The 25,362-nt window shown below is 46.2% G+C and overlaps 2 protein-coding genes across 2 annotated transcripts in view; both read left to right on the top strand.

The window, feature by feature from the left end:
• Positions 1 to 2,385, top strand: part of LOC116989947 (zinc-binding protein A33-like) — a 28,731-nt gene extending 26,346 nt beyond the window's left edge. The window contains exons 7-8 of the mRNA XM_033047502.1: positions 409 to 590; positions 2,310 to 2,385. Of these exons, the coding sequence (XP_032903393.1) occupies positions 409 to 590; positions 2,310 to 2,385 (258 nt within the window). The remainder of the gene's footprint in view (positions 1 to 408; positions 591 to 2,309) is intronic.
• Positions 2,386 to 3,534: 1,149 nt separating this feature from the next.
• Positions 3,535 to 25,362, top strand: part of LOC116989946 (E3 ubiquitin-protein ligase TRIM39-like) — a 33,951-nt gene continuing 12,123 nt past the window's right edge. The window contains exons 1-3 of the mRNA XM_033047500.1: positions 3,535 to 3,898; positions 3,989 to 4,084; positions 12,774 to 13,007. Coding sequence (XP_032903391.1) covers positions 3,866 to 3,898; positions 3,989 to 4,084; positions 12,774 to 13,007 — 363 coding nt within the window. The 5' untranslated portion in view covers positions 3,535 to 3,865. The remainder of the gene's footprint in view (positions 3,899 to 3,988; positions 4,085 to 12,773; positions 13,008 to 25,362) is intronic.

Here is a 25,362-nt window from a genome sequence, read left to right as displayed (position 1 = left end):
GGAACTGCAGATGCTGGAAAATCGAAGGCACACAAAAAAAGCTGGAGACACTCAGCGGGTGCAGCAGCACCTATGGAGCGAAGGAAATAGGCAACGTTTCGGGCCGAAACCCTTCTTCAGACTGATGCCACAGCGTCTGAATTAACCGCGTGTTTGCAACATTTGCTCTCCACACAACAGATTAGTTTTCTTCGAATGGATCTTTGGAAGAATGGGTTCAAACCGAATTCCCGGTTCCAGGTGGGAGTCCGTTGTGCTCAGGCTCTGCCTGTCTCTCTGTAGGATACGTAGATCATTCCTTGTCTCAGACCCCTCCCTCACCTCTCTCTCTCAGGTACATCATGTCTGTATCGGTGCTGCTTCCTGCGCTCGTTCACCGCTTTAACGCTTCATCTCCCTCACTGCCAGTTTCCAACCAGCTCCCGCTTTCCTCTGCTCGAGCCCCGACTCTTCCCTTCGCTTTCTCGCCGTTTCAGAGAAAACCGAGTGGCCAAAAACCATTCCAAGCCCGCGGACACCATCGGCTACTTCGTCTATCCACTATCCCTGTTTGTGCATCGAAATGGAATATTCCCTCCAAGATCGAGCGCGTACAGCAACAACCCGCTTACATTTACACAATGTCCTCGCATCTCTTTTAGGAGACCCCAAAGTGCTTTACTGGTGGAATTCTCTTTGAAATGCAGCCAGGAATGGCAACTGAAATGCAGGTGTCAATTTACAGACAGGGACATTCACAAACAGAGTTTAAAAGCAAGCTATACTGTCCAAAGCGATTTGTGTTTATTTCAATTGGAATATTAGAAGCACCAAGCACATCATTCAAATAAACACAATCTTTCTATTCGGTTCTTATGAATGTTACTGGTCGTGTGAATTATCCAACTACAACAGGGTATTAAATGTATCTGTTGTATTAATCTACTGACCTACAATATTGTAAGTGGGTTTGATTTCAATGAACCAACCCCTTTTACATATTTTCCTCTGATTATCTGCCTCTGTTCCTTCCCTTCTTTCACCCAATCCATCAGGTGAAACTTTAATCGCCGCCCTCAGCCCAAGAGAGAGAAATTGTCATGAGTTGTTAATTGTCATATGTAACGGGGCGGAGTAATGAAATTCTTACTTGTCCTTAATCTGAGTTTGCATCTAAATCACTCCTCACAACTTATCCTCCTTAAACTGCGGGACACACTTCTGTTCCTGACTCCAATGTTAGTAAATAATCCTCACTCCTCATTCAAGGAATGTTGCCATTCCATTCCCATTGTCTGTAATCTTCCAGATTTGTAATCAGCATTCCCAACTCCCAACAACGTGGGTTGCAAAATCTCTGACTCAGGCGTTTTTGCCTGAGCCCAGACCTCTGTTGTGTGGGTGGACAAAGCTGTGATAGTCTTGGGATAGGGCTTGGGATGGGTCCGCAGTTGGTCAGGCAGGATCTGCGGAGAGAGGACACGATTCGCAGGTGGGGATGGGTGCGAGGGGGTCTTTCCCATTTGTGCGAGGATCAAATGAGCACAGAATTGAGAGAGAGAGAGAAGCAACAAGTGGAATATGCCTCGGAGTGTAGGAAGAATTGCAGATGCTGGTTTAAACCGAACGTAGACACAAAATGCTGGAGTAACTCAGCGGGACAGGCAGCATCTCTGGAGAGAAGGAATGGGTGACGTTTCGGGTCGAGGCTGTCTGAAGTAGGGTCTCGACCGGAAACGTCACCCATTCCTCCTCTCCAGAGATGCAACCTGTCCCACTGCGTTACTCCAGCATTTAGTGTCTATCGAAGGGGAATACGGCTTTCCAGTTTAGTTTATTGTCACGTGTATCGAGGTACAGTAAAATCCAGTCAGCAGAAAGACAATACATGATTACAATCGAGCCACTTACAGTGGACAGATACTCGATGATGGAATAACGTTTAGTGCAAGGTTAAGCCAGCAAAGTCCCATCAAAGTTAAAGTGAGAAATGTTGAGGTGGGAGTAGAGATTTATGAGTGTGGGGCGATTGTAATATGCGATTGAAGATCTGCATCACACGCAAATAGACGCCTTGGTAGTGCGCCATCTCGGAAATATTAGCATCAGACAGATAAAGTGAACCTTTGCAAACTGTGACCACCAGGAAGGGCTTCCTCCCAACAACCATAAGGCCATTGAACACTGCATAACGCTTACCTCAGCAACTATGAACTGTGTGTCTATGGTTCCATCTCTCCCACCCCTCACCCCCCCCCCCCCCCCCACCCCCACCCTAGTCGTCCTGCTAGTTTTGCTGTTTGTATCGCCTGGTGTAACTTCCTCCACAGCCAACAATGGACCATTGTGGGCTCTTTGGTCATCGGTGCGGCCTGTGATCTGTTCTATGCCTTTCCACACCTCTAGTTTCCCTCTCCCCTGAATCTCAGTCTGAAGAAGGGCCTCGACCCGAAACTCCACCTATTGCTATTCTCCAGAGATGCTGCCTGATATGTCGCTCGTTGGTGCGGACTCGGTGGGCCGAAGGGCCTGTTTTCGCGATGTATCTCAAAGCTAAACTAAGCTAAACTGATCAACAGACAAAGAATCCGGTAGACAAAGCTGCTGGAGATACTCATTGGGTGAGACAGCATCTCTGGATAGAATGAATGGGCGACGGTTCGGATTGAGACCCTTCAGACAGACACAGTGAACCTTTACAACCAGCAATGAATGTTAGAGGGTCATATAATATCCTTTAAACATTACACGCAAACATAGATTGCCCCGAAGACTGCTGCATGAGAGACAGGTGCACTGTTGTGGAATAAAATAAGGGCGGAGGGAGGTCTCCGTCCATCCTGATCCCGGGCTGTGAACGGAGATGCGGGCGGCGGGTTCCACTGCCCAACAGGTGCAACGTCTCCTCAGGTTACACCCGAGGCTTCCTTAGCGCCGGGCCCCGCCCCTTTCTGTCCTGCCTTAGTCTTTCTCGTCCATATTCAGGCCAGTTTAATGTCCAATCTACCCCTCCCTCGTGTGAGATGAGTTGGAAGCGGCCAGGACATCTTCACACTGAACACTTGCAGCCAAATAGCATTCATTGCCCGGGACGGCAGCGGGCGCAGCGACACGGTACTGTAGGGGTTGGGTTTAATTTAGTTGAGAGATACAGCACGCAAACAGGCCCTTCGGCCCACCGGGTCAGCACCGACCAGCGATCCCCGGACATTAACAGTATCCGACATCCACTAGGGCCATTTATTACATTTACCAAGCCAATTTTTTACATTTCCCAAGCCTTGGAGTGCGTGAGGAAACCGAAGATCTCGGAGAAAACTCACGCAGATCACGGGGAGAACGTACAAATTCCGTACAGACAGCGCCCGTAGTCAGGATCGAACCTGGGACTGCATTCGCTGTAAGGCATCAACTCTACCGCTGTGCCACCGTGTGACGGTCAGGTGACCGCCCATATTCAGCAGCTCCACGTCAGTGAAAACCTTTTGAACCAGGAAGTGAAGATAAAATGGCTTCGAAAGACCCGGTCGAGAGTTGGACCGAGGAGGCAGTTTGTCCCATCTGCCTGGATTTCTTCACCGATCCGGTGATACTGGAGTGTGGGCACAACTTCTGCCGCTCCTGTATCACACAGAGTTGGGACAGGGAGGCGAGAAACTCCTGCCCGGAATGTAGAGACGAGTTTACTGACCGCACCCTGAGGGTGAATCGGGCCTTGGTTAGACTGGCTGAGAAAGCTCGAGCACTGAGCCCGAATCTTAAAGAGAAGGAAAGTAAACTTCACTGCGAGAAACATCAGGAAGAACTGAAGCTGTTTTGTGAAACGGACAAGAAGCTGATCTGTTTGAATTGTGCAGCTGCGCAGGAACACAAGTCTCACAGCTTCATGCTGATAGAAGAAGCAATTGAATTCTACAAGGTAAAACCAAATCGATTTTGATCACATCAATGTGTAATATTTTCTTTATTGTCTGACATTTTAATTCTCTGATCTGAAACCCAACCCCAGGAACAGGTGAAATATTCTTTCGAATCTCTCACAGAAAAGAAATCAGAGATCGAGCAAATGGAGCAGGAACAGAAAGAGAGCATTTCTGGAGTTCAGGTGAGGCTTTGTCCTATCGATTTCATTATTTTGTGTAGTAATTGATCCCTGTGATGCCTGTAATAATGGGCACCTCTATAGAGCTCAGTAATCGAGGACCTGAGATCTTGGGTGCGGTTGGGCAGCCAAGGACTTTACTCCCTGGAGCGCAGGAGTCTGAAGAATGATCTATTGCAGGTGTATAATATCACAAAACAAAATGTTAGGGTGAATACTCAGTCTTTTACACTAAGTGGGGCGTCGAGCATGCAAGGGCATAGGTTTAAGGTGAGAGGGAACAGATGTAATACGAACATTAAGGGCAACTTTGATAGTGGGTAAATGGAACGAGCTGCCAGGGGAGGTTGTTGATTCAGGTACCATAACAATATTTAACCATATAACCATATAACCATATAACCATATAACAATTACAGCAGGGAAACAGGCCATCTGGACCCTTCTAGTCCGCGCCGAACACATAATCTCCCCTAGTCCCATATACCTGCGCTCAGACCATAACCCTCCATTCCTTTCCCGTCCATATAACTATCCAATTTATTTTTAAATGATAAAAACGAACCTGCCTCCACCACCTTCACTGGAAGCTCATTCCACACAGCTACCACTCTCTGAGTAAAGAAGTTCCCCCTCATGTTACCCCTAAACTTCAGTCCCTTAATTCTCAAGTCATGTCCTCTTGTTTGAAACTTCCCTACTCTCAGTGGGAAAAGCTTTTCCACGTCAACTCTGTCTATCCCTCTCATCATTTTAAAAACCTCTATCAAATCCCCCCTTAACCTTCGGCGCTCCAAAGAATAAAGCCCTAACTTGTTCAACCTTTCTCTGTAACTTAGTTGCTGAAACCCAGGCAACATTCTAGTAAATCTATTTAAATGATATTTGAACAAATTCGTGGAGAGAAAAATTTAGAACCAAGTGGGCCAAATGCGGACAGGTGGAAATAGCGCAGATGGGGCAATGGACAATAGACAATAGACAAAAGGCAGGAGTAGGCCATTCGGCCCTTCGAGCCAGCACCGCTATTCAATGCGATCTTGGCTGATCAACCCCAATCAGTACCCCGTTCCTGCCTTCTCCCCAGATCCCCTGACTCCGCTATAGGGCGGTTGCACGTAAGGTCGCTGGGTCATAAGGCTCGACGCACGGAGCCGCTCAATCCATCTGGAGGACATCCGTCACTTCCGGTACATGTTATTAATGCTAGAAACGCGTACTTTCCTACCTGTTAAAAACCGCCAAAATGTTGAATTTGTGCGCTGAAAAAAATTGTGGGAGTCGGGGTAAGTGTGAGAGACATGTACACAACTTTAGAATTCTAAAAGAGAAGCGAAATGAAGGTATGGAGAAGCGAGAGCTGAAGGGACAACAGCAGCTAAAGTGCTAGGTAAACATGGGCCGTGCAGATATCGGAACTGAAAATATTGGGAATTATCGCGTTTGCTCACTGCATTTCATCAAGTAAGGCATTGTTTGTGTTTTTTCTTGATTCCTTTGGTATCTAAAAATTCTCAGAAGTGATAAATCTGGCTGTAAAATTTTCTTCAGATGTGTTTTCATTTTGTATGTGAAAACCCACTTGGGAACCATGGGCGATTTAAAAAATTCCAGCCAGATTTATCACTTCTGAAACTTTTTAGATGACAAAAGAATCAAGAAAAAACACAAATAATGCCATAGTTGATGAAATGCAGTGAGCAAACGGCCAATGTTCGTCAAGCACTCTGACTGTTGTTGTCCCTTCAGCTCTCGCTTCTATCTACCGTCATTTCTCCTCACATTTTGGAATTCTGAAGTGTGTTAACTGTCTCTCACGCTTATCCCGATTTCCATAATTATTTACAGCGCAAAAATTGACAATTTCAGCGGGTTTTAACGGGCCCGCTACGCTGGAAACAATGGTAAGTGCCTACCTGCAGTTCATCGCGTGTAATCCACTTGGAGTAGCGTAGCAACAGTACGGGTCATGGGTCGTGACCCGACTGCCGTGAAACCTCCATATCTTTAAGAACCCTATCTAGCTCTCTCTTGAAAGTATCCAGATAACCTGCCTCCACCTGCGGCAGATAATTCCACAGACTCACGACTCTCTGTGTGAAAAAGTTTCCTCATCTCCATTCTAAATGGCTTACCCCTTAATTTTAAATTGTGGCCCCAGGTTTTGGACTCCCCCAACATCGGGAACATGTTTCCTGCCTCAATCATGCCCAAACCCTTTATAATCGTTTACGTTTCAATAAGATACCCTCTCATCCTTCTAAATACTAGAGTATTCAAACCGAGCTGCTCCATTCTCTCAGCATATGACAGTCCCGCCATCCCGGGAATTAACCTTCTAAACCTACGCTGCACTACCTCAATAGCAAGAATGTCCTTCCTCCAATTATTGATTGATTGATTGATTGATTATATTGATTGATTATACCTTTAATAATCCTTTTCAGGAAATTACAGTGCCACGACAGCTTCAAGACAGACATAACACCACACATTTCCTCAAAAGGCTTCCATACTTAACAAGTTAAAATACGTTAAAATACAAGTTAAAATACAATTAATTTAATAAAAAGTGCAGTTATTTATGCGCATTATATAATCTTATAGCAGCTGGTAAACAGGACTTCCTATGTCTCTCAGTTTTGCACATTGGTGCAATCAGCCTCTGACTGAAGATGCTGCTCTTGATCACCTTCAGGGCATGGAGTGGGTGAGTGGGGTTGGTCATTATAGAACCTAGTTTGTTCAGAGTTCTGGCCTCTGCCACCTGCTGGACCGTTCGTTGCTCAGCCCCGACCACTGAGCCGGCCTTCCTGATTAGCTTGTCCAGTCTGTTTTTATCCGCTATACGGGCGCCATCTCCCCAACAGGCCACAGCAAAAAACAGAGCACTGGCCACCACTGAATGGTAGACACTGCACAGTAGGGGTTGGCAGATGTTAAATGACCTCAGCCTCCTTAAAAAATACAGTCGGCTTTGTCCCTTCCTGTACACCGCCTCCATATGACACTTCCAGTTCAGCTCACTGTCAAGCTGCACCCCAAGGTACCTGTGATTAGCGACCACCTCCACCTCAGTGCCCTTAATGGTGATTGGTGTTGCTTGAGTCCTCCTCCTCCCCCTCCTGAAGTCCACAACTATCTCCTTGGTTTTTTTGGTGTTAAGATGGAGGTTATTGTGTGCACTCCACTCCACAAAGTTACTTATTATGTCTCTATACTCCTCCTCATTGCCCCCTTTAATGAGGCCGACAACAGCTGCATACAATACTCCAGGTGTGGTCTCACTAGGGCCCTGTACAACTGAAGAAGGTCCTCTTTGCTCCTATACTTAACTCCTCTTGTTATGAAGGCCAACATGCCATTCGCTTTCTTCATTGCCTGCTGTACCTGCATGCTTACTTTCATTGACTGATGAATAAGGACCCCCGGAACCCGTTGTACTACCCATTTTCCCAACTTGACACCATTTAGATAATAATCTGCCTTCCTGTTTTTGCTACCAAAGTGGATAACCTCACATATATCCACATTAAACTGCATCTGCCATGCATTTGCCCACTCACCCAACCTGTCCAAGTCACCCTACATTCTCATAGCATCCTCCTCACAGTTCACACTGCCACCCAGCATTGTGTTATCTGCAAATTTGCTAATGTTACTTTGAATCCCTTCATCTAAATCAGTGATGTACATTGTAAATAGCTGCAGTCCTAGCACTGTGCCTTGCGGTACCCCACTAGTCACTTCCTGCCATTCTGAAAGGGACCCGTTAATCCCTACTCTTTGTTTCCTGTCTGCCAACCAATTTTCTATCCATGTCAGCACTTTACCCCCAATACCATGTGCCCTAATTTTGCCCACTAATCTCTGTGGGGCCTTATCAAATGCTTTCCGAAAGCCCAGGTACACTACACACACTGGCTCTCCCTTGTCCATTTTCCCAGTTACATCCTGAAAAAAGTCCAGAACATTAGTCAAGCATGACCTCCAATTCGTAAATCCATGCTGACTCGGACCGATCCTGTTACTGCCATCCAATTGTGCCGCTATTTAATCTTTTTTATTTGACTCCAGCATCTTCCCCACCACTGGTCAGGCTAATTGGTCTATAATTCCCTGTTTTCTCTCTCCTTTCTTAAAAAGTGGGATAACATTAGTTCCCCATCCAATCCACAGTAACTGATCTATAGAACATTGGAAAATTATCACCAATGCATCCACGATTTCTAGAGCCACTTCCTTAAGTAGCATGGGATGCAGACCATCAGGCCCTGGGGATTTATCAGCCTTCAATCCCATCAGTCTACCCAACACCATTTCGTGCCTAATGTGGATTTCCTTCAGTTCCTCCACCACCCCAGATCCTCTGACCACTACTATATCAGGAAGATTGTTTGTGTCCGCCATAGTGAAGATGGATCAAAAGTACCTGTTCAACTCATCTGCCTGTTCCTTGTTCCCCATAATAAATTCACCTTTTTCAGGCTTCAAGGGTCCAACTTTGGTCTTAACATTTTTTTTCCACTTCACATACCTAAAGAAGCTTTTACTATCCTCCTTTATATTCTTGGCTAGCTTACCTTCGTACCTCATCTTTTCTCCCCGTATTGTCTTTTTGGTTATCTTCTGTTGCTCTTTAAACATTACCCAATCCTCTTGCTTCCCGCTCATCTTTGCTATGTGTAATACTTCTCTTTTATTTTTATACTGTCCCTGACTTTCCTTGAAAGCCACGGTCGCCCCTTACTCCCCTTGGAATCTTTCTTCCTCTTTGGAATAAACGGCTCCTGCAACTTCTGTATTATTCCCAGAAATACCTGCCATTGTCTTTCCATTTTCATCCCTGCTAGAGTATCTTTCCAGTCAATGTTGGCCAGCTCCTCCCTCATGGCTCCATAGCAGGCCCGTACGAAGCTTTTCAAAAAGGGGGGTGGCATGACAGGATTACAAAAAACTTAATGTGAAATAGTGTGCGTGCAGCGCACATCATGAGCGCGAAGCATGAAGTCCCTCGATGTCAGGTTCCAGGGCCCACATAAGGGGATTTAGATGCTCTGATCCATTCTGAGCCTTGTTTTGGAGCATTTTTGAACCAAATTTAAGACTAATATTTCAGAAATTAACAGGAATCTGAGGTAGATTTTTCACACCTTTGTGCTGGGTGCATATAACGAGCTGCCAGAGGAGGTAGTTAAGGCTGGGACTATCCTAATGTTTTAGAGACATTTGGACACGTACATGGATAGGACAGATTTAAATGGATATGGGCCAAACGCATGTGAGTGGGACTAGTTTAGATGGGACATGTCGGTCGGTGTGGGCAAGTTGGGCTGAAGGGCCTGTTTCCACACTGCATCATTCTATGACTAAAAAGTTAAGAAGAAAAATGCATGTAGATAAGTGGAGCAGATTTGAAAGAGGAGTGAAATGTAAAGGCAGAGAGAGGTTTATGGGTGGAAAGGAACATAGGAAAGGAGGGGGGAGAGTGGGCTTGGGCAGATGGGTGAAGGGAAAATAGTCACAAAGTGCTGGAGTAACTCCGTGGGTCAGGTAGCATCTGCGGATAATATGAATAGGTGACGTTTCACAGAGTGCTGGAGTAACTCAGCGAGTCAGGTAGCATCTGTGGAGAACATGGATAGGTGACATGTCACAGAGTGCTGGAGTAACTCAGTGGGTCAGGCAGCATCTCTGGAGAAAAGGTATAGATTATAGTTCGGGTCAAGACCGTTCTTCAGTAATATTCATGATGTGACATGCATAGACATTCCTGAATGTTACCCAAACCATCGTGAGCTGCTTTGTTACGGTGCTTGCCCTCTCCTATAACACCTCTGCTGCCTTGGGTGATGCAGGACAGGACACAAGCTTTGGGACATGGTGTGAAGCTGTTGTCGTCTGTCCCAGCCTGGTAAAAACCTGGATGGAGTGGATTTGGAGAGGATGTTTCCACTAGTGGGAGAGTCTAGGACCAATGGCCACAGCCTCGGAATTAAAAGACATTCCTTTAGGAAGGAGATGAGTAGGAATTTCTTAAGTCGGAGGGTGGTGAACTGTGGAATTCATTGCCACAGACAGCTGTGGAGGCCAAGTCAATGGACATTTTTCAGGAGGAGATTGATAGATTCTTGATTGATACAGGTGTCAGAGGTAATGGGGAGAAGACAGGAGAATGGGTTTGAGAGGGAACGATAGAGTCATAGCGTGATACAGTGTGGAAACAGGCCCTTCGGCCCAGCATGTCCCATCTGCACTAGTCCCACCTGCCCACGTTTGATCCATATCCCTCCAAACCTGTCCTATCCATGTACCTGTCTGTTTCTTAAATGTTGCGATAGTCACTGCCTCAACTACCTCTTTTGGCAGCTTGTTCCATACACCTACCACCCTTTGTGTGAAAAACATACCCCACAGATTCCTATTAAATCTTTTGCCCTTCTATTCAAATCATGGTTTTATACACCTCTATTAGATCATCCCTCATCCTCCTGTGCTCCATGAAATAGAGTCCCAGCCTACTCAACCTCTCCCTATAGCTCTGGCCCTCTAGTCCTGGCAACATCCTCATAAATCTTCACTGTACCCTTTCCAGTTTGATGACATCTTTCCTATAACATGGTGCCCAGAACTGAACACAATACTCTGAATGCGGCCTCACCAACTTCTTATACAACTGCAACATGACCTCCCAACTTCTATACTCAGCCTGGCCCGCTGAGTTACTCCAGCTTCTGTGAAACATCACAGAACAGGGCAAGATTAGCAAGTTTGCTGATGATACAGAAGTGAGTGGTTTTGCAGATAGTGAAGATGGTTGTGAAAGATTGCAGCAGGATCTGGATCAATTAGCCAGGTGGGCAGAGGAATGGTTGATGGCTGCATGGTTCCTTGAAGGTTGTGTCGCAGGTATATCAGGTGGTCAAAAAGTATTTTGGCACTTTGGCCCTCATCAGTCAAAGTATTGAGTATAGAAATTGAGAGGTCATGTTGCAGTTGTATAAGACGTTGGTGAGACCGCATTTGGAATATTGTGTTCAGTTCTGGGCACCATGTTACAGGAAATGTGTCAAACTGAAAAGAGTACAGAGATCCCCATCCTGGATCAGACCAATCAGGGTTGTGTCATCCGCAAACTTGAGAAGCTTGGCAGAGGTCTCTGTGGAGGTGCAGTCATTGGGTGTGAAGTGGTGATTGGAGTGGGGTGGGTGTAGAAGGGCCCAGTCTTTGCAGACTGAGGTCAGGCTGTGAGTGGGTGTGAAGTGTTGGTTGGGGTGGGAAAGGGTCCACTCTTTTCATACAGGAGTCTTGCCTTAAGTAGGTGTGACGTGGTGAATGGGAAGGAGAGGGTGCAGGGTCCATTCTTTGCAGACTGGGTTCTGGCTGTGTTTGTTGGGGAAGGGATACCAGGGTTACATTTCTGATTTTCAAACCTGCAGTAAAACTCATTCAGGTCGTTCGTCAGCTGACGATTGTCCAAAGAGCGGGGGGCTTTCCTCTTATAGCTGGTGATTTCTTGCATGCCCTTCCAAACTGAAGAAGAGTCATTAGCTGAGAAGTTGCTCCTCAACTTCTCAGAGTACCTTTCCTTGGCAGCTCCCATTCCTCGTCTCAGCTCTTTATCGATTAGGCTATCTTTTGACTCTTTAACGATTAGGCTATTGGCTTGACGCATACTTGCCCCCCCCCCCCCCCATCCCCCCAATCTCAAAATGGAAATGTTACATCTGTATATAATGATCCCATTAAAATGTGTATTTATGTCACAAACTATGGAATTCATATTTTTCAGTATTGTTATCAAGGAAAAGAAAGCAGTTCCAATTGTTTGATATTATTTGATATTGTTTAATATTATTCATATGGAAGAGAAAATATAATAGCGCTAAAACCTACCTTAATCCCAGCGGAGGTGGTATGAGCCCAGCAGGGGTGGAGTGGGCCCAGCGGGGGTCAGCGGGGGTGGTGTGGGGGGAAGATGGCTTGGGGCCCCGGCGGCGGGGGGGGGGGCGAGGGGAGCGGGCTCCGCCGCAGCGGCATCTGGTGTTGGGGTTACAGCCGTTGGGTTCAGATTCAGCCACTCCCGCCCGGGGACGGGAGAACAGAGAACTGGCCTTTTCCAAAGTGAAAACGTTGATTTTATTTTCCAATTTTTAATTTTATCGATTTTTTTTGGATTTTTTTTTGGGTGACTTTTTTCTTAGGGGGGAAAAAGGGGGTGCGGTCGCACCCAACGCACCCCCCCCCCTTCGGACGGCCATGCATAGTCCCCTTTGTTCAACTGTAACACTGATACTTCCGACTTACCCTTCTCCCTCTCAAATTGTAGATTAAAACTTACAATATTATACAATATCTCCTAATGACTTCTTAACCTCAAGTTCCCTTCATCAAATCTGCTTCATTACACAATTAACCAGATTTGATAAGGTCTTGGTTGGTTACATTACTTTCACCAGATATTTCAGAATTATCAAGCCGAGCTCTAAAATTACGAAGGTAATGAAAGCTATGGATTATATACGGGCAAATAGAATTAGTGTAGATACGTACAGAGCCCAGCATGGACATGTTGGTCCGAAGGGACTATTTCTGCACGACTCGAGATTCACTAGCTAAATGTCACCTTCCATGTCATGAAGAAACACAGCAGAGTGACATAATATATTGATTTTAATCTTTCATCTGACAGGAAGAGTCACACAACCTTCAGTCACAGATCACATCCCTGTTTGCTGAACTGCACCAGATATTCACTGAGAAAGAGCAGCGCTTCCTTGGAGATATCCGTGAGGAAGAGAAAAAGATTGTAAAAAGAATGAAGAAAAATCTTCACGAGATTCAAGAGAATTTAAATTCCATTCAAGAGGAACTCTCAAAGTTACAGGAACAGATAGACCACAAGGCCGATGTGATATTTCTTAAGGTGAGGAGTTACACTACAGTTTGGATAAGTGAAAGTGCACAGTCACAAAATGGTGGGTTAAATTTCTGAAATAAATGCTGCATTTACCAGTAATTCAGTACTGGGTCAATGTTCCATCTGTTCCATCTACTCACCACATTCGACAATAATGCCCCAAATTCCCCTCTCTACATCATGGACATTCGGCCTATCCACTGCTGTCAGTTTTCCTGCTCGGCACAAGCCTCTCCCCACCTACTCACAACATCCACCAGCAGTGCCCACAGTTGCCACATCTCTCGTGTTTATCCACCCTTACCCACCTCCCCATGAAATTACCACTCCTGTGGTAGAGGGTTCCATATTATCTTGACTGAATCTCTAGTGGAACTTTTGAAAGACCACCTGATATTTCATCTTCAATTCACTTTCTTATCATGATCTGATACTTCAATGTTTAATCTTGCATTAAATGTTGTACCCTTTATCCTTTATCTCCACACTGTGGACGGCTTGTTTTTACACATGTACAGTTTTTTCTTTGACAGGACAGCATCCAAACAAACGCTTTTCACCGTACCTCAGTACAGGTGATGATAATAAGATCATTAGTTCAGAAGTGATAGGAACAGTATTAGCCCATCAAGTCTACTCCGCCATTCAATCATGACTGATCTACCTGTCCTAACCCCATTCTCCTGCCTTCTCCCCATACCCCTGACACCCGTACTAATCAAGATAATATTAAATTCCGTTAATTTTCCTTTAATTAGCCAAAGAAACTCACGAAGTGTGCAGTCTTTCCTGTAAGTTTGATCCTCAGATCAATGGCAGATTTTTCACTAACACTCCTTACACATTCTTGGTTCTTTGTTCAATCGTGTAATACCCTCAGGCTGTGTCAGCTGGGGTCAGAGTTGGGAAATGGGAATTTTCAGCAGCTCCTAAAGTTCTATGGAATGGTTTCTGTTGTGATGTGAACCACCAGTCCCAATAAATTCAGGAACAAAATCAAGTGTTGGAGCAACTCTGCGGGTTCGGCAACATCTGTGGGGGATTTGGATGGGTGACGTTTCGGGTCGGGACCTTTCTTCAGATTGTTGTTGTGAGGGGCGGGGAGCTGGAAAAGCGATGGAGTTTGACAAAGCCTCATGACTGGCAAAGGATACAGGCGAGGGAGGTTTGACTGGCAGTTGTGTGGACATCGGCTAGAGATGAAAAGTGTAGAAAGGGGGCCAAGTAAGAAAAGAGGAGAGATATGTTGCCAGATGGAGGATTAGAGGAGAAAGGGATCTGGGGGAATGGGTAAGAGAGCGGGTTGGTGTGAAAAGTGGTAGCTCATTAAGCTGGGCACATGGAAGAAATGGGGTAATGGGGAGAGAGATGGTGTAACCTAACATTGGAGATGTCAATGTTCATTCTGCTGTGTTGTAAACTACCCGAGCGGAATATGAGGTGCCGATCCTCCATTTAGCGTGTGACCTCACTCTGTCAATGGAGGAGGCCCAGGACTGGAAGAACAATATCGAAATGAGAAGTGGAGTTGGAATGTTTAGTAACCGGGATGTTCCGCAGACCTGGGTCACTTAGTCTACGCTTGGTCTCGATGATGTACAGGAGGGGGCCGAACCGAAGCGTCACCAATCCACATCCTCGCGAAACGCTGCCTGCTACGCCGTGTTCCAGCACTTTGTGTTTTATATAAGATGGCATTTTGCATTTCTTGTATCTCAATGAATTGAGCTTTGTGTTTTATTTATTTCAGGATGAAGCTGGTCGGGAGAGCAGGTAGGACATGCTCTTGACTGAAACTCTGTGTGGATGTGTAATGTAACACCAATGACATGCTCAATGTATCACCATGTGTTTACTGTTTGCAGTGCGAGTGTTGATACTGAATCGTTGTCAGTGACAGACGCTGCCCCGGCCTTTGAAACCATCTATCGCCCCTTTGTGTTGAGCACAATGATAACAGAAATATCTGATGCCATTAAGCGGAGTGGCTTATCACCTTACGGTAAAGAAATTGAATGATCTGTGTTTTTTTAAACTAACATAATCCTCCTACTCCCCCCCCCCCCCCCCCCCACACACACACACGCACACCTTCCTCCTCCATCCCCCACCCCATCCACCTGCAGCTTCTGGAACCTCCCCCCACCCCCCGACCACCCACCATATTTTCCTGTACCTCACCTGGACTCGTATCAATTTCTCCCCTCCACCACATCCTCCACCACATCCTCCACCACATCCCCCACCACATCCTCCACCACATCCTCCACCACATCCTCCACCACATCCTCCACCACATCATCCACCACATCCTCCACCACATCCTCCACCACATCCTCCATGGACATCCCTACCTCGGGCTTCACGATTCACACCCCTTCCATCCTTATCTCACACCGTGTGTCCTTTCCTCCCTGGCATTCATCCAACAATTGGCCTATCAAAACAATCCTCTCGCTGGTATCCGCCTCTCACTTGTGTTGGGTGGAGATAGAATCCCACCGCTAGGCACAACTTCCCATCTCACCATCATCACTCGTCACTTCCCACCCAAACCACCCTCTCTCCAGCTATTTCTCCCTGCAACCGCAGGAGATGCAACACCTGTCCCTATACCTCCCCCCCTCAGACTCCGTCCAAAGACCCTGACAGTCTTTTCAGATGAGGCAGAGGTTCATTTGCACCTCCTCCAACCTCATCTACTGCATCCACAGGATCAGATGTAGACTCCTGTATATTGTGGGGTACTGATTGTGGATGATCAGCCATTATCATGGCGGTGCTGGATCGAAGGTCCAAATGGCCTACTCCTGCACCTATTGTCTATTGTCTATATGGCGAGACGAAGCGCAGGCTCGGCGATCGATACGCTGAACACCTCCGCTCAGTTCGCCTAAATCTCCTTGATCTCCCGGTTGCTAAACGCTTTAACCCTCCCTCCCATTCTCACACTGATATTTCTGTCCTGGGCCTCATCCATTGTCAGTCTGAGGCCAAGCGCAAATTGGAGGAACAGCATCTCATATTTCATTTGGGCAGCTTACATCCCAGCGGTTTGAATATTGACTTCTCTAACTTTAAGTCACCCTTCCTTTGCACATCCCTCTCCTTCGCAGTTCTCCGAGCAGTTTGACTGTCTCCGATTACATTTTATCTCTGTTTGCATTGTTGTTACATTCTCCCAGCTAACAATCATCTATTCTACATTTCCCTTGATCTCTATCCTCTCCCCTTACTTCGGTCTCGACCCGAAATGCCACCCATTCCTTCTCTCCAGAAATGCTGCCTGTCCCGCTGAGTTACTCCAGATTTCTGTGTCTATCGTTGAAACAAAACCTATCCATGTTCTGCAAAGATGCTGACCCAGCCTCTGTTAATTACTTCAGCACATTCTGTCTCTTTAGTAAACTTGCATCTGCAATTCATTCTGTTACATCAAATGGACATAGATTAATTTCTCCTCATTTATCAGACACATGTGAGTAACGTGTAGATGCTGAGCTTGTGTGGAATTATGGGCTATGGGGGAATTGTCGTTTTATGCAAATGCCGCTGCCGGGAAGATTCACTTTCACACAGGCAGCTGGAGATGGGAGATCCCTGAACACAAGCGACAGCCACACCCCTCCCTCTGTCTCACCGCCTCTCAAGAAAACCCCCACCACCATCTACCACCACGACCAGCAAAATATTGGAATACTTCCGAAATTCTGAAGAAGGGTCCCGAGGTTCTGAATACACCTCCTCATTTGTTAACGACAATCACAATCTCTCGTCCATCCTCACTCTCCGCACTTGTCCACACCCTTTTGAAATCCCCGCCTCAATCCCACGGCGCCTCATCAACCGGGAAAAATCTCCGGGAAAGATGTTGCTAGTCCATCCGATGTTGTTGGGGGGAAGGTCTCCCCGCGGGCCCGGGATCCCGAGCTTCTGAATACATCACCTCATATCTCCCGTCAATCCGAATATCTCGTCCATCGTCACTGTCCGCACTAGTCCCCCACCCGCCTCTTGAAATTCCCGCCCCAATCGTAGCAATGTCACAACATTTTGAGATTTAAAAAATTAAGTCTTTAATTTATCCCATCAGATAAAGCAGGAAAATAAGTTTAATTTGACACCTAATTCACTTTCATATCTTCAGTATTAAAAAATTATGGTCATTTTCATACTCGGAAATTGGCATCTTGTTCCCTATTGCTTTTTCATTGACTTAACACAAAAGTTGTGATCGAGCACATTTAAAAGCCCATAACTTTCTTAAAATTTAAGAGAACTGAAAGAAATTTTCAGTTATCATAGATTGAAGCATTCTGAAACAAATATGAAACAATCTTACTTAGATGACTTGAAATTCAAGCATATAATTAGTTAGTTACCTAATTGTAGCTAATTGCAAAATTCAATTACTAGATCTAAACATCTATCCATTTCTTAAGAATAGATTAACATTTTCAAATAGCCTAAGAGTCCAAATAACATTCACACAAGAATTCACAATATAACATAATTTTAAAATCTCATTGCCATGGGTTTATAGGCCAAATGGAAGGAATTGAATGTTTAATACCTGTAAATTAATGGCCATTTAAATCAGCTTCCTAGTGGGATTTTCTGGAACGGGACCATTTGGAACGTTGAGGGTGCGGCGATTTTAGTCCCCCATATCGGCAGCAAAAACACTGCCGGTTCTTCGGGGGGATAAATCACAGTTTCGCAACTTAAAATGTGAATTAAATGCATCTTAAGAAACACTTTTAGACATAAAAACAAACTACTTTATTTTACCTGTCCCCTACATAAAATCCGTCCCCGTTGTCGGCGTTGGCGGCTTCAGAAGCTGATTTTAAAATCACTCCAGCGATTAAATTGTCGGGCGAATTTTTAAAAAAAACACACAGAACGGCCGTCGGAACCATTCTTAAGCAAAATCTTGCATTCCAACAAAATATGCCAGCACCAGGTCGGAAAAAATACGCGTTTAACCGCCCCCCCCCCCCCCCCTCAAACGTGCCAACATCGCGCACATGGCCAGTGGCAGAATTGCAGCGCCGCTGAAGGTAAGTTTTGTAACATACCTACCAATCGCACGATATCGCCCCTTTCGGTTCCCCAATGGCCATGACATTCACCTCTCCAACCGGGACAAAATCACCGGCAAAGATGTCTGTTGTCCATCTGATGTTGTTGCGGTTAAACCCCGGACAAGGTGTCAGTTGTCCGGCCGCCTGTGCCTGAGGCCGAGCGGCTTCTCCCCCGGTCCCGGGGCCGCGCTGCCCAGATCTCCCCCCGACTCCCGGGGACTCTCTAATTCTCTGCTTCTCCCCCCAAGTTTCCGTCTCCCTGGATGCGGAAACAGCGAATCCACAGCTCGAGGTGGCTGAGGATCGGAAGAGGATGACATGGACCGGGACCGAGAGTAGTCTCCCTGACACCGTGAAGAGGTTTACAGTCCGGGCGTGGGTGCTGGGATTGGAAGGATTCACGTCGGGGAGACATTACTGGGAGGTGGAGGTGGCTGGGAGTCGCAGCTGGAGGCTGGGGATCGCCGCAGAGTCTGTGGAGAGGAAGGGACAGTTCACACCGACCCCGGAGACTGGAGTCTGGAGCATCGAGCGGCGGGGTGACGAGTTTAATGCACCCGCCTCCTCTCCATCCCCTCTCCCTGCCCGTCCCATCCCCGGGAGGGTGGGAGTTTATCTCAGTTACGAGTCCGGGACAGTTTCATTTTACGACGCGGACACCAAGTCCCATCTCCACACCTTCACTGGGAATAAATTCACGGAAAAACTTTATCCTTTGATCGGTACTGTGGATAAAAACTGGCTGAGAATCTGCTCCGGTTCCGCTCCGGGTGTGTAAAAGGGTCGGGTCCCGGGACCGGCGTCAGGAGCGGGGCTCAGGGGCTGTGGGGCAGAAACCCGGTGGACAACAGGTCAGCACTGAACGAAAATTTAATCCGCAAATTCCGCGTCGTGAAACCCCATTGAGCGCGGAAATAAAACCAGGGGGAATGTAAATGTGGAAAGAGTGAAATAAACAGCAACTGAAATCAGAGCTGTCTGTCTGTCGATCCGTTCATTTCAACGCGTTAACCGCGTCCGGCAACGGAACAGAAATTACTTTTGTAAAAATATTAAGATTGAAACAATCTCCCTTCCCGCGGGTTCGGCAGCAGCCGCGGGCGGCGGGTCCCCCGGGGCCTAAAGTCCGCCGACTCATTGAATTTACAGCGTGTTTGCAGGATTTGCTCTCCACACAACAGATTCGTTTTCTTCGAATGGATCTTTGGAAGAATGGGTTATAACCGAATTCCCGGTTCCAGGTGGGAGCCCGTTGTGCTCAGGCTCTGCCTGTCTCTTTGTAGGATACGTAGACCATTCCTAGTTTCAGTCGCCGCCTTGCCCCTCCCACATTTCTCTCTCCGGTACATCATGTCTGTATCGGTGCTGCTTCCTGCTCTCGTTCACCGCTTTAACGCTTCATCTCCCTCACTGCCAGTCTCCAACCAGCTCCCACTTTGCCCTGCTCGATCCCCGACTCTTCCCTTCGCTTTCTCGCCGTCTCGAGTAAACGCGAGTGACCAAAGTCCATTCCAAGACCGCGGACGCCATCGGCTGCTTCGTCTATCCACTACCCCTGTTTGCGCATCGGAAATGGAATATTCCCTCCAAGATCGAGCGCGTACAGCAACAACCCGCTTACATTTACACAATGTCCTCGCATCTCTTTCAGGAGACCACAAAGTGCTTTACTGGTGGAATTCTCTTTGAAGTGCTGCCAGGAATGGCAACTGAAATGCAGGTCAATTTACAGACAGGGACATTCACAAACAGAGTTTAAAAGCAAACTATACTGTCCAAAGCGAGTTGTGTTTATTTCAATTGGAGTATTAGAAGCACCAAGCACATCATTCAAATAAACACAATCTTTCTATTCGGTTCTTATGAATGTTACTGGTCGTGTGAATTATCCAACTACAACAGGGTATTAAATGTATCTGTTGTATTCATCTACTGACCTACAATATTGTAAGTGGGTTTGATTTCAATGAACCAACTCCCTTTACATGTTTTCCTCTGATTATCTGCCTCTGTTTCTTCCCTTCTTTCACCCAATCCATCAGGTGAAACTTTAATCGCCGCCCTCAGCCCAAGAGAGAGAAATTGTCATGAGTTGTTAATTGTCATATCTACCGGTGCGGAGTAATGACATTCTTACTTGTCCTTAATCTGAGTTTGCATCTATATCAGTCCTCACAACATTCCCTCCTTAAACTGCGGGACACACTTCTGTTCCTGACTCCAATGTTAGTAAATAATCCTCGCTCCTCATTCAAGGAATGTTGCCATTCCATCCCCCATGTCCGTAATCTTCCAGATTTGTAATCAGCATTCCCAACTCCCAACAAATTGGGTTGCAAAATCTCTGACTCAGAGTCTTTTGCCTGAGCCCAGACCTCTGTTGTGTGGGTGGACAAAGCTGAGATAGTCAAGTGGGTTTGGGATGGATCCGCAGTAGGTCAGGCAGGATCTGTGGAGAGAGGACATGAGTTCGCATCGAGTCTCTGGTCGAAATTTGCCCTGACCCTGTCAGTCCTGCTGCACATAAAATAATACTGTTATTGATGTTGTTGGGAATATGAGGCACTGTTTCTCCAGTTTGTGTATGGCCTCACTCTGGCAACGGAGAGGGCCCAGGACTGAAAGGTCAACGTGGGAATGGGAAGACGAGTTAAAATGGTTGGCATCCGGCAGCCCTTGGCGGACCGAGTGCAAGTGTTCAGCCAAATGGTCGGCGACTCTGGACATTCACACGAATGTGCACCAGGCGTCACCAGGAATACAGGACGCGGTAGATGAGGTGACCGTGAACCTCTGTCTCATTTGGAAGGACGGCTGTGATCCCTGGATGGAGGTGAGGGGGAAAGTCCTATCAATGCAGTTTGTTCAAGTGTTCAGTTTAGTTTATTGTCACGTGTACCGAGCTACAGGGAAAAGCTCTTGTTGCGTGCGACCCAGTTAGCAGAAAATCAAGTCACATCCAGTGTGTACATACATGACAAGGGAAGAACGTTTAGTGCATGGTAAAGCCGGCAAACTCCGATCAAGTACAGTCCGAGGGTCACCAAAGAGGTAGATAGTAGTTCAGCGCTGCTGTCTGGTTGTGGAAATATGAGTGAGTTGCCTGATAACAGATGGGCAGAAACTGTCCCTGAATTTGTAGGTGTGGAACTTACTAGTGTATTGTACAGTTGTATCAAATCCTATATTTCATACCCTCACGGACCCAGCAAATACGTCAAACGCCTTCGTCACCACCCTGCCCATCCCTGGTGCAATGTTCATGGAGCTGTGTGTCTGCATTCCAATGTCTCTCTAGTCTGCTAAAAATAACACAGGGTGTAACTTTACAATGTGTATAATCTGCCCTGGCCTGTTTACCAACTTGTATCACACTTAACCGAGTTAAATAAATCAGCCTTTAATCCGCCCATTGGCCCAGTTCCATCCCAGATAAATGGATTCACTCTCCAAAATGTCACCATAGATACGTCATCATAGAAACATAGAAACATAGAAAATAGGTGCAAGAGTAGGCCATTCGGCCCTTCGAGCCTGCACCACCATTCAATATGATCATGGCTGATCATCCAACTCAGTATCTTGTTCCTGCCTTCTCTCCATACCCCTTGATCCCTTTAGCCACAAGGGACACATCCAACTCCCTCTTAAATATAGCCAATGAACTGGCCTCAACTACCTTCTGCGAGAGAGAATTCCACAGATTCACCACTCTCTGTGTGAAAAATGTTTTCCTCATCTCGGTCCTAAAAGATTTCCCCTTTATCCTTAAACTGTGACCCCTTGTTCTGGACTTCCCCAACATCGGGAACAATCTTCCTGCATCTAGCCTGTCCAACCCCTTAAGAATTGTGTACGTTTCTATAAGATCCCCCCTCAATCTTCTAAATTCTAGCGAGTACAAACCGAGTCTATCCAGTCTTTCTTCATATGAAAGTCCTGACATCCCAGGAATCAGTCTGGTGAACCTTCTCTGTACTCCCTCTATGGCACGAATGTGTTTCCTCAGATTAGGAGACCAAAACTGTACGCAATACTCCAGGTGTGGTCTCACCAAGACCCTGTACAACTGCAGTAGAACCTCCCTGCTCCTATACTCAAATCCTTTTGCTATGAATGCTAACATACCATTCGCCTTCTTCACTGCCTGCTGCACCTGCATGCCTACTTTTAATGACTGGTGTACCATGACACCCAGGTCTCGTTGCATCTCCCCCTTTCCTAATCGGCCACCATTCAGATAATAATCTGCTTTCTTGTTTTTGCCACCAAAGTGGATAACCTCACATTTATCCACATTATACTGCATCTGCCATGCATTTGCCCACTCACCCAGCCTATCCAAGTCACCTTGCAGCCTCCTAGCATCCTCCTCACAGCTAACACTGCCCCCCAGCTTCGTGTCATCCGCAAACTTGGAGATGTTGCATTCAATTCCCTCGTCCAAATCATTAATATATATCGTAAATAGCTGGGGTCCCAGAACTGAGCCTTGCGGTACCCCACTAGTCACTGCCTGCCATTGTGAAAAGGACCCGTTTACTCCTACTCTTTGCTTCCTGTCTGCCAGCCAGTTCTCTATCCACATCAATACTGAACCCCCAATACCGTGTGCTTTAAGTTTGTATACTAATCTCTTATGTGGGACCTTGTCGAAAGCCTTCTGAAAGTCCAGATATAACACTTATAAGGTTCTCCCTTATCCACTCTACTAGTTACATCCTCGAAAAATTCTATAAGATTCGTCAGACATGATTTACCCTTCATAAATCCATACTGACTTTGTCCAATGATTTCACCACTTTCCAAATGTGCTGCTATCCCATCTTTAATAACTGTTTCTAGCAGTTTCCCCACTACCGACGTTAGACTAACTGGTCTGTAATTCCCCGTTTTCTCTCTCCCTCCCTTTTTAAAAAGTGGTGTTACATTAGCTACCCTCCAATCCTCAGGAACTACTCCAGAATCTAAAGAGTTTTGAAAAATTATCACTAATGCATCCACTATTTCTGGGGCTACTTCCGTAAATACTCTGGGATGCAGCCTATCTGGCCCTGGGGATTTATCGGCCTTTAATCCATTGAATTTACCTAACACCACTTCCCGGCTAACCTGGATTTCACTCAGTTCCTCCATCTCATTTGACCCCCGGTACCCTGCTATTTCCGGCAGATTATTTATGTCTTCCTTAATGAAGACAGAACCAAAGTATTTATTCAATTGGTCTGCCATGTCCTTGTTCCCCATGATCAATTCACCCGTTTCTGACTGCAAGGGACCTACATTTGTTTTAACTAATCTTTTTCTCTTCACATATCTATAAAAGCTTTTGCAGTCAGTTTTTATGTTCCCTGCCAGTTTTCTTTCATAATCTATTTTCCATTTCCTAATTAAGCCCTTTGTCCTCCTCTGCTGGTCTCTGAATTTCTCCCAGTCCTCTGATAGGCTGCTTTTTCTGGCTAATTTGTACGCTTCATCTTTTGTTTTGATACTATCCCTGATTTCCCTTGTTATCCACGGAAACCTTCCCTGATTTATTTTTTTTGCCAAACTGGGATGAACAATTGTTGTAGTTCATCCATGCAGTCTTTAAATGCCTTCCATTGCATATCCACCGTCAACCCATTAAGAATCAATCGCCAGTCTATCTTGGCCAATTCACGTCTCATACCCTCAAAGTTACCTTTCTTTAAGTTCAGAACCATTGTTTCTGAATTAACAATGTCACTCTCCATCCTAATGAAGAACTCAACCATATTATGGTCACTCTTGCCCAAGGGGGCACGTACAACAAGACTGCTAACTAACCCTTCCTCATTACTCAATACCCAGTCTAAAATAGCCTGCTCTCTCGTTGGTTCCTCTACATGTTGATTTAGATAACTATCCCGCATACATTCCAAGAAATCCTCTTCCTCAGCACCCCTGCCAATTTGATTCACCCAATCTATATGTAGATTGAAGTCACCCATTATAACGGTTTTGCCTTTGTCGCACGCATTTCTAATTTCCTGTTTGATACCATCTCCAACTTCACTACTACTGTTAGGTGGCCTGTACACAACACCCACCAGCGTTTTCTGCCCCTTAGTGTTTCGCAGCTCTACCCATACCGATTCCACATCCTCCAAACTAATGTCCTTCCTTTCCATTGCGTTAATCTCCTCTCTAATCAGCAACGCTACCCCACCTCCTTTTCCCTTCTCTCTATCCCTCCTGAATATTGAATATCCCTGGATGTTCAGCTCACAGCCTTGGTCACCCTGGAGCCATGTCTCCGTGATCCCAACTATATCATCGTCATTAATAGCTATCTGCACATTCAACGCATCCACCTTATTACGAATGCTCCTTGCATTGAGACACAAAGCCTTCAGGCTTGTTTTTACAACACTCTTACCCCTTATACAATTATGTTGAAAAGTGGCCCTTTTTGATTTTTGCCCTGGTTTTGTCTGCCTGCCACTTTTACTTTTCACCTTGCTACCTATTGCTTCTACCCTCATTTTACACCCCTCTGTCTCTACGCTCACACATTTAAGAAACCCTTTCCCTTTAACTCCATCCTCCACTATCCCATTCGACACCCCACCCCACTTATTCAGTTTAAAAGCACCCGTGTAGCAGTGGCAAACCTGCCTGCCAGAATGCTGGTCCCACACCTGTTAAGATGCAATCCGTCCCTTTTGTACAGTTCCCCCTTACCCCAAAACATATCCCAGTGATCTAAGAATCTAAATCCCTGCCCCGTGCACCAGTTCCTCAGCCACACGTTCAGGTCCCGTATCTCCCTGTTCCTGCTCTCGCCAGCACGGGGAACTGGAAGCACACCGGAGATAACAACCCTGGAGGTCCTGCTTTTCAGCATTTCTCCGAGCTCTCTAAAGTCACGCTGCAGAATATTCATCCCCTTCTTTCCGACATCGTTTGTGCCGACATGCCACTACCACTTCCGGATGTTCACCTTCGCCCTTGAGGATTTTCTGCACTCTGTCCGTGACATCCTGGATCCTGGCACCAGGAAGGCAGCACACCATCCTCGCATCCCGTCTGTTGCCGCAGAAACCCCTGTCCGTACCTCTCACAATGGAGTCTCCCACTACAATGGCGTTGCCTGCCTTAGGCCTTTTTGGTTTTGGCTCAACAGCCCTATTCGCATCACAAGCCAGTCCGCCGCCCAGTTAAAACTCCATCCTCTTGTGTTAAACCCACGCCCTCCAGTTTTCATATCCCAGCATGATCATAAGGTTCCCAAGACCTTTCAGGGGCGGAAA

Source organism: Amblyraja radiata, chromosome 30 (genome assembly GCF_010909765.2).
Source record: "Amblyraja radiata isolate CabotCenter1 chromosome 30, sAmbRad1.1.pri, whole genome shotgun sequence".
In the NCBI taxonomy this organism is placed as follows: domain Eukaryota; kingdom Metazoa; phylum Chordata; class Chondrichthyes; order Rajiformes; family Rajidae; genus Amblyraja; species Amblyraja radiata.
The sequence above is the reverse complement of the archived record's forward strand: the minus strand, read 5'-3'. Positions and strand labels throughout refer to the sequence as shown.